The following is a 12,927-nucleotide window of genomic DNA, read 5'->3' on the forward strand; positions in this document are numbered from 1 at the left end:
ATCACAAAATTCGGGGGGGGGGAATGGAATAGCTCTGTTTCAGTCCACAAGTTGTTTTGGGAAGTGAAAATTAGGTAGCTCCACATTAAACTATAAACCAAAGCAAATTTCTCCCCCATCCACTAACAGAGCACTATAAAGGAACAGAGTGGGGAATCCATCCACTTCTGCACGTGAAAGCAGCATATCATAAGGTGGGTGAGCAGGGTTTGTTTTTCTTTCTTAAGCAAATTAGAACCCCAGTTTTGCAAATTGGAGGGTGGAAATAGTGTTTCCTAGGCCCTACTCTAGGCTGGCATAGCTGAGGGGACCAAGAATTTGGGGGTATCTGCAGGGTTCGCATGTGGCTGTCTTCACAAAATACCCCATTTCCACACACTACTGAATGCTTACTATCCTCTCACATCAGTGGCAGAACTGCTAGTAGCAGCTTACCACCTGCCTCGGCAAAGTTTGGGACCTCTACCATGGCAGAGAGATTTCTCCACCAGCAATCCTCTCCTCCACTGGCAAAGAGCTACAGAGGGGGATCAATGCACTCTCCTACCCCCACCCCCTTATAACCTTTGTGACATTGTCATCCCAACCTGTAACTTGCTTTAGATACCATTTTAATCCGGGGAGGGGGGAGCCTCAAGGGAAAAAATGGAGTCACGAATTATAGTTCCTCATCAGAGAGGGAGAGCCAAGACATAGTCTCATTGTTGTCCTTAAACAAATCAGCAGGGAGGAGGATGGGGACAAAACTATAATTATTTGACTCTAATGCCACCTACTGTTGAGCTCCTTGCCTTCTGTCCTACCACCCACCACTGAATTGATGTGAAGATAAAACTGAATAATCAGTATGTATGGTGCTCTCAGTTCATTGGAAGAACAGAACAGCACTCCTGTGAACAAGGTTCAGAATCAGCACAGGTGTATGTGTGCACTGAGTTAGATATGAGGTTAAAGGCTATCTATGGGGATCACAGTTTTCTGCTGCTGCAACAGGAATTGAGGGCCAGTGGCAGCACCTAACATTCTTGGGAAGCTGTTGGGGACCCTGCAGGGCAGTCATTTAACAACAATAACAACCTAGTGCTCCTAACGGCACCATACAGTAGGGTCTAGTTACCATTTTAAGGCCGCATATTCAGTTGTTGTGCTAGGATTCCCACTAGAACAATGGGACTTTCCCCCTTTCTTCCATCCATGCCAAATCTGCTCTGGAGGGTTGGGATAGCCCCCAGATTGGCACACGGACAGGAGAATCTTTCTGGCAGGCAAGCAGACATGCTTGTACTGATGGGATGATCTCCTTAGCACTACACTGAATACAATCACCCCCTCTTTCCCAAATGCCTCCTACTATAGCATTGTTTGGGGCATCATGGGAAAATAAAATGTCAGAACCGAGCTACCTGGCAGTGCTTGGAGACAAGTCCAGAGGAAGGGAAGCCAGAGGGCACTTTGTCCAGGGCCTCCTGAAACCTAGACACAACCCTGTTGTTACCTATTCCATTCTCATATTCTGAATTTCAAGATGTAGCTGCTGAATGTCGATCAGCTTGGTCAGTTATGTACTTTGGCAATAGATTCTTTAGGATAGGTTTTTAGAACAGTGTCTTAGTGCCTGCAACACCCTACCAAAAGGTACATTTAAAAATTCATTCTTAAGTGGAGGATTTTGAGATTTTGTCCAAAGGCATAAATAAATCTGTATTTTTCAATGAAAAGGATATATAGGAAAAGCAAATATTTGATGCAGACTTTTAAAAAAGTTTTAATAATAATAATAATAATAATAATAATAATAATAATAATAATTTTTTTAAAAAAATCAGTCCTGTTTCAGAAGAAGAAGAAAATACGACTATAGTAATGCTGCCCGGTCAGGGTCAGCTCCGCATATTTGTAGCGTTAAGTCCCTGTCGTGCACATTAGAAAATGTCTTAAGATGTTTTTGTTCACAAAGCAGCACAATTCACTTTGTTGTGCTGGATCACTCTTGTTTAAAGTGTTTCCAGCTCCCCTCTCACCCTATCTTCAGGCTTCTTGGGATTAGGAAGGAGGAAGAAAGGAAATGTCTTGTTCAAGAAGGAACTGTGAATTCATTTTAAGTGCAAGGCCATAGTCCTAGCAAAAAAGGTTCTGAGAGAAATGAAGAGAGGGCTAAATTCTTTCTTTTCTGAGGCCAGCTAACACTTCATAGTGGGACATGTCACTGTCAATAACGATAAAGCGAAGGGAAAGGAAGCATGGTCAGAATGCCCTTTGCAGAGATGGGAGCCTGACCCACAGTTATGTCATGATTCATATATTTGCTTAGCTTAGGCAGGTTTTATTAAGTTGCCTTATACTGAAGCAGAGATTGTTCTGTGGCCTTCCAGGTGTTGTTGGATTATAACTCCTATCAGCCCTACTGGCAGGGGCTGATGGGAGCTCAGCTGAAGTCCAGCAACATCTGGAGGGGCACAAGTTTCTGGTAGTAGGTGCGCCCTTCCCCATTTCTCAAATTTTCCCCACCCTAACTTTCAGCCATAATGTATTAAGGTCTTTGCTTCCGCTATAATGGTGTTTTCTATCACATTGTTCCCCCAAACCATTTTTTCCTGGAGTCTCCCCTACACCATTGTTAGCCTTTACCTAGCAGCAGCTCTCTGGGGTTCAAACAGGTGGGGTTTTTTAGCTGTGCTACCTAAGATACTTCTTTTAATTCCCAGCACCTGCAGTTAACTTATGGGTGCAAGGCAGATGTACTACCCCTAAGTTATCATTCTTCCCAGTTAAGGAGAAACATTTGCACAATGACTTCATCCAAGGAGCAGCAGAAAATGAATGCTTCTAAGGGTTGGAAAATATTGTTAATAACACAAATATAATAATTCTTGGTCCTTGAATAGAACAGCCATATATAGGGATGTATGGACATGCCTCACGCCATTCCAGCCTTTCATCTGGTATTTTCTGTACCCCTGCAATTGATTTATTTTGCACAAGTCTTTTTTATATTTTGTCATCTGCTGGTTTTGAAATAAACCTATTTTTAAATATCATAGTGCACAAAAGATACAAACATCTCAGCCATCAACAAATATTTACAAATCAGTCACTTTCTCTGTGTGTTCCTTTCCAAAGTTAATGCTAGTCTTTTGCAACAAACACAAAATAGAGTCTTGTGGCACCTTAAAGACAAAGTTAAAGACAAAGTGGGGTCCTTCTGTTTGTTTTCACAAATGTCATGATCCCCTGCTGCCTCTACCACTCTGGGTAAAGATGTCACAGGTTGGCATCCTGCATTTTACTTACTGCATAAGGGTTAGGGTCATAAGTCAACAGGTAAAAAAATAGACTACCTCTTTCCATGCGAAAAGAACGATAATGAAGGATACATTCCTTTGGTTATTCAATTTCGCAGTAGGAAGCAGATTAAGGCTGCAATCCCAATCCTAACCCCATCATCTGAGAGTAAATTCCATTGAACTCAGTGGAACTTACTTCTGAGAAAACATTTACTAAAAGCCCAGAAAGAACGGAGTATGCTCAAAGACCTCCACAACCAATGGAGGCTCAGTTGAAAAATAGAAAAGAAAATTTGAGGGGCTGGTGAGTGAAACTGCATACCTGTTTGTTGATTTATATAAGTTGTTTTATTGTTAGAAGTCCCAACCATGTAAACTTGGGTAATTTAAGAAATGTTTTGTATTCCATATCACGAGGTTTGCCTCTAATCATGCTGATTCCCCCGCTTTTATTATTACATCATTTATTATCTGGGCCCGGTGATTAGGGATGAACAACCTTTGGTTTACCCCTGAATTGCCCCAATACCAGTTGCATTCACACGAAAATAGTGAAAAATCAGGTCTCAAGAAGCACAAGATGATTCAGAAAGCGACAGAATAAAAAGAGTTAACAATAACATCATGCAGAAGTGCTCTAAAAACAAATGAATTTTTTAAAACGAGCAATTCCAGAGAAATGGGCTAGTGTAAAAGCACCCTAACTATCCCATTGTTGTTTAAACAAAAACCAAAGCTTTTACACTGCATGCTATCACCACAATCTCCTTACCTGTAAAATATGTGTTGGCAGGCAGAGTAGAACTTGGAAATTTATAATACCCATTTCCTGGAAAACGGATTCCTTTCATTACAGTTACACTTGATGTTGCTAAAGATGCATCCATTCTCTCCAGCTGATAGATTGGAGGAGGCCCATTAAGTTCTTTAGGTTCCTTCCAACTTATCTTTATCACTGTGCTGTTTATTCCTTCAGCATAAGGGGCAATTAGCTGCCTTGGAGCTATTTATATAAAAAGAAAAAAGGAAAGATGCATCTGTCCAGTTAAGGTTATCCAAACAATACTGGTTTTCAGAATAAACTAGGGAGTTCTACATGTATAATATATCGTCCCCTAGGAAAGCAAGTATCAATTACAATTCCAAACAACCTTTGACCTGTGTGCTATTGCAATCATACAGTACAGATAATTCTTGATTTAGTAAAAAATCTGAATGGCAGCCCTCAAATGTCTTGTTTGACTTGTCAGTGGTACAGTACTGGCTTTTTCCCTCCACCTTAACTACTGACTGAAAGTAATTTTATCTCAGCATCATAAAAATAATAATACAGACTTTAAGGCACAAATTCAACTACAGTGGTACCTCGGGTTACAGACGCTTAAGGTTACAGACTCCGCTAACCCAGAAATAGTACCTTGGGTTAAGAACTTTGCTTCAGGATGAGAATAGAAATCGTGCAGCGGCGGCATGGCGGCAGCGGGAGGCCCCATTAGCTAAAGTGGTGCTTCAGGTTAAGAACAGTTTCAGGTTAAGAACAGACCTCCACAACGAATTAAATTCTTAACCCGAGGTACCATTGTAATTGTGAACAAGGGCACCCAGCTATCTCTCCAGAGTGTAATCAAATATATCAGGAATAGGAAAGATAGGTTCTCTTTGATAGGAGGAATTTTGTGTGATCTTTTACTGCTCAGTTAAATCATAATAGAGAAGGCACCCGTCTGATTACAGTGGGAGGGAGTTCCAAAGGTTAGGTATTGCTACGCTAAAAGTCCGATTCTATCATTGTGTGGAATGGATCTTCTGGTAGGATGGTATCTGCAGGGTGCTTTTTCCTACAGAACACACCAATCAACTGGGTATATAGGGAGTGTGATGATCGTATCCATATCCTGGTCCCAAGCTGTATGCAACTTTGTACACTAACACCAGCACCTTCAACCTAACTCAGTGGAAAATGGCAGCCACTGCAATTCTTTCATATGATCGGCAGTTGAGCCGATGCATTTTGCACTAGTGCAATTGTTTGGTATGCAGTCTTTTGTAGCTTGTTGTGGTTTCCTCAAGATATCTTTTACCTATAATATACTGTTGCACACCACCCCAATCTCTTCGCAGTGCTAGATTCCAGTGGTTCTAGACACTTAGCCAGGGTATGGTTTCCTTCAGAATGAGGGACAGCGGAGACTGTGATGTTTTTATGATCTATGGTTTATTTGCACATATTTACAACCTGAGCTTCCAACTTCTACCTCACACACACCAACTCTCAACTCTGGCCTTTGTCTTTCTAACTACCAGCAAATTGAGGAATGTGGGGTCTACCCATTTGCAATCTGGCACAGAGCTGCTTCCTTTGTTACCTTAATGGCCCATATTTAGGTGGCCATTAACTCAACAGGAAGCTAGCCTGGCTATTTCAGGAATTGAATCCATTCTGGATCCAGGAATTAGAGGGAGGGGGGCGCAGGCATACAGTCTACCCACCCCCAAAAAACACCTCATAGCAATACTTTTATCCACTCTGTACCCCAAGCAATCATTACTTTGCAAATCTGTAATGTTTTTACATGAGGAGAGTCCTAAACTATGCAGTATATATCAAAGACAGAGTTGTTGGTGATTATAGGGCACGACATTCATTTGGAGAACAATCTGGATTAAAATATACATCTTGCAAATTACTTCAGTTAGCTAAGAGTTTGTTGCAAAGCGTTTCATTTATAACAAATTAATAACATATCCTTAAAGCTTCTTGCATACAAAACCATCATTTTCTCACATTAACCTGTAGTATGTTGCTATTACTTTTTCTACAACATGATAAAATATTACTTTTGGCAGAGGGAATGATGGGAGACAAAAACCCACCAACCGTGCTATGCATTGTAAATTCTTGCTTGGACATCATTTATGACTTCACAATCTAATTAGTATCATACTGCTATGTTCAAAATTTACTGTGTTGAAATTGAAGTAGTGCAGTGTGAGGTCACAAGCTTCCCCGCATAAGTAGCGCAGAGCGCTAATGAAATGCAGTATTAATGCACAGGTTTCAAAAGAAAACATGGCTTTACAATTGGAACTTCACCTTTGGAGCAAATCAGTCTGTGTCAGCATTTTAAATGTGAGTGCCAAGGTTGAGTCCTCTAGTTCAGCTTAGAGTTGCTAAAGCAAAAAGGCTAAAATTCATTATTTCTAAAATGAATATACAGCCAACCTTTCTTCACAACAACCAACAACCACATCTCCCTTAAACAATCATCCTTTAATAAATAGGAGTTGCCTGCACTGTAATTATAACATCTTTGCTATCCAAATTTGAAGCTTTTATGGGGCTTCTGCAATTAACTACTTAAATGCATTGTAACACTTGCTTCTCTGACAGGAAAGTATTGATTTTTTAATCATTTTCAAGTCTACTCTAGCACAAATAAATGTACTACAGTTACAGTTAATGCACTGTGTACACGCATTAAACACTAGCATGACACAATTTATTATTTTGTGATATATGGAACAGAAACCCAACCTTTCAAAAAGCAACATCTTCGGTATAACATTAGTATTGTAACTACCATGTCCTTGGTGATTCAGAATACTTGTGTGTTGACATGTACAGTGAAGAGTCTCTACTGAAGCTGGTACTTCAGCAATTTGGATGAAAAAAGTAAGATTATAAATCTGCAGTACAGGTTGCCATGTCACTGGATTGTACAATATAGCTACTGGAGGCTAAAAGGCACAGTATACATTTCCTAAAGGTGTCACTGTGGTACCTGTAGCTGCTTTGTCAAAGGAGCAGTCTATAATTTTGCCTATTTAAATTTTGTCCAAGCCTCCTAAAACACATCTGTCAAAGCATACTGTATTTTAGTAGACAGCTATATTTTGCATATTTTAATTATGTAGTGTTTTTAAAATTTATTCCTAGATAATATATAGTTGATATATTATAAAGGTAAAACATTAGTTTAAACGCCTATGACTACGTGTTTGCTGTTGTGTAACAGAGGGCACCAAACAGATGGCCCATACTGTTTTATGTTAAAGATATATCACTTATAGATATTGCTGTATAGGTCACTATAAAAAAAAGCATTTCGCTTGTGTGCGTGAACACACACATACAATCTGTGTGCCTAAAAGAAAAATATAATTGTTGGTAAGTAAAGAGCAGTTAACTTTGTTTTGTTTGAAACGATATCATTTTAGTTTTAGAAGCTAAGACAGATGCCAGCATTTCACTGCGAACAGATGGTAATTCCATCTAATAGTGCATCTCTGTATTAGTAAGGTCTGTTGTGTATACAAACAGTAATAAACACTAGGTGAGTATCAAAATAAATTTTAATTGTTGACATTAAATTCTGGCAGCCATGCTTCTAAGGATAGTGTATTCTTTTCACAAATCTGTCAGGTTTGCTAATGCAGCTGCTAAAAGTTTCCTATAGCTTGTCAGGTTCTAAAGCTAATAAAAACGCATTTGCATTACAGCTACAAAATTTACAGGTCTACTTCTCTCTCATGCGTTTATATCAACAGCAACCTCTCAAATAATCAGCAGCACTTCTAATGTTTGGTTCCTCTTGGCTTTAGTCTGAAATTTGCTCCTCAGTGTTTTCTCTTCAATTAAAAGCCGAAATAGCAACAGTCTTTAGCAGCACTTTGAAAACGTAACCATTCATGAGAATATGGTCTCATTTATGCTTTGGCTACTGCTAATTAGAACTCTAACCTTTTAAATGGCTACTTGTAGGGTTGTCCTTAAACACACACATACACTCAAACTCATATGGTGTACAATTTCAGTTCGTAAGCAAACATTCAATGTTATGTTTGCCCCTCAACTAAAAAATGAGAGCTCCCTTCGCTGAAGCAGCTTGGCTATTGTTACAAGATGTTAATAAAAGGGTGCCGGGAATGTATTCAATAGAACTGCGACTAGTTTGGCAATGCAAAGTATTTTGCCATTCAATCTCATGGGTAAATCTTTGTAGTGAATGGGAGTGACGGAGACATAGAAATGGTTGAGCAAGAATAGCTTAGTCTGTAGTCCAGAATCCTAACTGATGAAGCCCCCCAAAGGCACAACTCAACAAAAGGGTTGCCTAGTGATTGATTTAAAATGTAATACCCTGAACTTCAATTTTTAAAACTTATAGGAGGGTTTACATTAAGACACTGTGAAAACCATTTTCAAAACAAAGTTACTAACAAATGAATTACAGAGAACACAGCAAAGCAGCAACAGACAACAATAAAACTGTTCCACAAGTAGCAGTCATAATTACATATTTTTTTAAAAGCTAAACTGAAACTGAAAAACTGAAAAATAAAAACTTTAGGTCCAGTACTCAGAAACAGTGCCTATGCCTTTAAATTTCCAGGTGTTAAATGAGGTTCCTGCCATGGTGCAAACCCATTATTCACTAGTCCCTTCTCTCTGGCCACCTCCATCATGATATTAAATTTGTCCTATAGGAGACAGGTGAGAGTACAAATGAAGAGCTAGTAGGGAACTAATGGGCAGTGGGGGCAGCGACAGCCTTGTTTGCTGCCTTGGGGCACTTATAGCTACTCAAACCATCCCTGGACAAGGATTAGGCAGCTGTATTTGTTATCCTGATGACATACCTGCACACTTAAATAAGCTACTTATTTCCAGTTTAAAACAGTAGGGCTGGAATATTCCTCAAATAAACATAACAAGTTTTAAGGGTTCATTGTATTATGAACATAGAATCATATTTCTTTAAAAATCAATGCAAAAAAAAATCCCGAAAAATATATTGCTTCCACCATATGGGACAACCAACGACTCACCAACCGATTTAAGATGCAGCATATTGAGCTGACCATATGTTACAGTGCTGTTGAATGGCTGAGTGATTCATGCCCGTCACATTCTAGTATATCAATTAAAGCTCCTTGAAGTCTGCATGATTTGTGTCTCTGTTATTAAACCCTGCTAATTCATCCCACTTACACATCTGTTATAAATCTCTAGGAGTGCTGCATGATTCATGGCAATCTGTGAGCATGGTACAGCAAATTCTTCTCCTTGTAATTAACAGTAAATTGTTTTACTGCCATGCAATGAATTTTTCAGTTATATTGCAAATGAACTCCTAAATGCATGGCTCTTTCCTAAGAACTGACTTATATCATTAGGCAATTAAAAAGTATTGCTTTGAACCAAAAGCTTTTAATCAAGAGAAATACAACTTAAACTCAGCCTAAAGACCATGCAAATTTGACATACTGGCAACAGAATAATTTGTGCAATTTCCCGAGGAGTGAAATATGTCCTTTGGGGAGAACAAACAAATAAGGTTTGGCTCATGCAATGGTGCACAAAGAGCACCCAATCTGTAGCTGGAGAGCACTTGGCAAGAGAAGATACTGAGCGGATACTGTTTATCTCGGGAGTTATTTAAATCATCTGTCATTTGCAAATTCCTCAGATTATGTTTCACGTCTCTAATTGTAACACAGTGCCTATATTCTTGAAATAAATAATTGGATAATTAACCAAGCAAAGTCATCACAGGATTCCAGTACTAGTCAAGAGTTTCAGTCAAAGGTGAAGCCAATTCGCTTTTGCTTTGCTGCCTCTGTAGCTTCCTGAAGAGGCTTTGATTCTTCTACCCTGCCCCCTGCCACTCCCCATCTCAGTCTGGATCTTGGCACCAGCCTGAAATTCACGAGTCCATACATCAAGCCAGTATAACAACAAATAAAATTAGATTCAAAGAAGGGGGACTAATTGAAGGACGGCTAGCAAAAGTACATATGTGTGTGTAAATATATATATATATATATGGATGCAATGGCACATATGCATGCTCATTTTCCCTTTTAAGCATGGAGCAGAAAGTGACTTTGTTTTAATGAGGGATTATTCAAGACAGGAACGAACAAAATGCATTCATAACTAAGAACAAAGATTGTATTGTGAAACAAAAAAACAGGCAACTGCTGAGAAAGAAGGGGATGATTGGTTTATGCATTATGAATAAAAAGGTAGCAAAATATTTATATTAGTATTCACTAATGACTATATATACAAGATTGCTGTAATTAAAATTATAAATTAACATATTAAGAGTGCTTGTTTAATCACTTTGGGTCCCATTCACAGTGACAGACTTTTATGTACTTGCATGCAAAGCAATGTGTGTTTTCAGACCAGAGGCAAACAGCCTGCGTATTTTACTTTTAATAGAGAAAGGAAAATCTAATGCACCACTAATTACCAGTTAATTGGATATGGGTGGTTTTTAAGACTATGATAGAGTATTGTGCTTAAAAACCATTATATGACAGGCAAAACATATGGTTCTTATCAGTAGTGTGTACCTTTCTGAACTATTGGAAATTCAGGCATTACAGGTTTCTCTTTGAATACAGTAAACCTAAGGGATGGCAAAACTTGAATAAAAATATACATCAAATCCTATGCTCCCAAAGATGTGGAGCTTGTTTTGCTTTTTGGCAACTGTATTCCATTCATAAATTGATGAAAACTGAGTATCTTCCAGATACACAAGAGTGTCAAAGGAAAAGAACAGCATCAAAGATAGAAATAGGTATATGTGGCCCTGCAGCATGGCAGATAGTCTAGCATCCTGTACTCACAGTGGCCAACCAGATGTTTACGGGAAGCACGCAAGCAGGACCTGAGCACAACTTCACTCTGCCCACCTGGGATTCCCAGCAACTGTGGATGTGACTGTTGCTATTAGCTGCCGATAGCCTTATCCTCCATGAATTTCTTCAATCCATTTTTAAAACCCACCAAGTTGGTGGCCACTGCTGCCTCCTGTGGAAGTACCATAACTGCACTATGTGAAGAAGGACTTTCATTTATCTGTCCTCAACCCTCTAACATTCAGCATCATTGGATGTCCACAAGTTCTTGTTTTATGAGAGAAGAAGAAAAACCTTTCTCTATCCACTTTTTCCCATGCCGTGCAAAACTTTAGACACCTCTGTCATGTTGCCTCTTACTCACCTTAACCAAAAAGTCCCACATGTTGCAACTTTTTTCTTCACAGGGGAATTTGATCATTTTGGTTGTTCTTTTCCAACTCCAAAATACCCTTTTTGAGGTATGATAACCAGAAGTGTGAACGGTATTCCAAATGCGGCCACACCGTATCTTTGTATAACTGCATTATGATACTGACATTTATTTTCAACTCCTTTCCTAATGATCCCTAGCCTGGAATTCTCTATGACAAAGTTGCTCAAGGGTCTTAAGATTATTACACAAAAAACTTGTTTATTTAGTTACGACCAACTTTAGCTGAATCTGGGCCAATGAATTTGCAATACAGTGTTTTATGATATCACTGGTACAAAGAGATAATCAGTACCATCATATAGCTCAGGCTCATATAAAGGGGGTCTGCTATATATAGGCCATTTAAACTATTTTAAAACCATTTCTGAATATCATGCTCACCTGCCACAAGACATGCAGTACACGTAGGGTTGCCATATTTCAAAAAGCAAAAACCAGGACACCCCAAAAGTTTTTTTACAAAAACACCCCAAAACCCGTGATTTTTCAATTGACTTGCCCTAAGATCCTGGACAAAGAGCCACCTTTCAGAAATTCCCACCTTTGAAATCCTAGTAATGTCCGGGAAAATCCAGACGTATGACAGCCCTAAGTACACATTTATATTTCCACTTTAAGGTCAACGTTAGGCATTTAAAATGTTCTACAATTATTTCTTTGAACACCTGTGAAACCTCCAGTGACAACCATGAAGGCATTTTTAATTGAAACTCATATTTAATATCTGACAAATAAATGATAACTGTGTTTCTTAGACATCAGTGGGAATTTGATTCAGATTTCAAGTTCAGATTTGTGTTTGCATGTTCTGGGTTCTAATTTGGAGACACCAAGCATAAACATGCAAGCTTACTGTTGCTTACACTTAAAATGGGATCTGTAGAAATATTAGCATTATTGTCTGATTTTAATATATGTGAAACCTGGAGCGGTGAGGAGCGCTAACGCATTGCACGAGCACCTCTCCTTGTGCCAGCTTGGTCCTGACAATCCTTCTGTTTGTGCAGGTTTTGCCCGGCAACACCTACACAGATGGGCCTGTCATGCCCCCTGAATGTCTAAATATTCACTTTTGCTTTGACACATGAGCAAGAGACAATAACCAAATGGTTATCTTCCCTCAGCCACCAGCTGTTCACCATTGGCAGCAAAGATGATAGGAGTTATTTGCAGTAGCGTCAGTCCCATTTTTTAACAGTAATATCTGATGATTCCCTATAGAAAATAATTATTCAGGTTTCCATGGCACTTCTCTGCTGCTTTCCATGTGTTTACTTTAAACTCCATGATGAAAAGGTATAGAAGTATCATTTGCTTCTAAGGTTTCAAATGTAAAAGTGTATACATGCAGATGGAAAGTTCAAGCTGGTTCACACTCACATTACTAGATGACTACACCTGCAGTGCTACTGGCAGGTAAGGATCCATACCACTTTACAAAGGGATGCTCTGAACAACCAGAGCCAACAGTTCTGTGGAACTTTTGCTTTAAGCAGAACTCCGAAGTCTCTCTCATAAATTATCTTGGGAACATAAGATGCCTAGTGAAGC

At 39.1% G+C, this 12,927-nt stretch overlaps 1 protein-coding gene across 7 annotated transcripts in view; it reads right to left on the bottom strand.

Moving 5' to 3' along the window:
• USH2A (usherin) overlaps positions 1 to 12,927 on the bottom strand; it is a 425,043-nt gene that overhangs the window by 317,540 nt on the left and 94,576 nt on the right. For all 7 annotated transcript variants that reach the window (XR_014166233.1, XM_081903562.1, XM_081903561.1 and 4 more), the window contains exon 21: positions 4,057 to 4,287. Coding sequence is in view for 6 of the 7 variants with exons in the window: in XM_081903562.1 (XP_081759688.1) it covers positions 4,057 to 4,287 (231 nt within the window). In the remaining variant the exon portion in view is untranslated. The remainder of the gene's footprint in view (positions 1 to 4,056; positions 4,288 to 12,927) is intronic.

Source organism: Podarcis melisellensis (assembly GCF_964234715.1).
Source record: "Podarcis melisellensis genome assembly, chromosome: 3".
NCBI lineage: Eukaryota > Metazoa > Chordata > Lepidosauria > Squamata > Lacertidae > Podarcis > Podarcis melisellensis.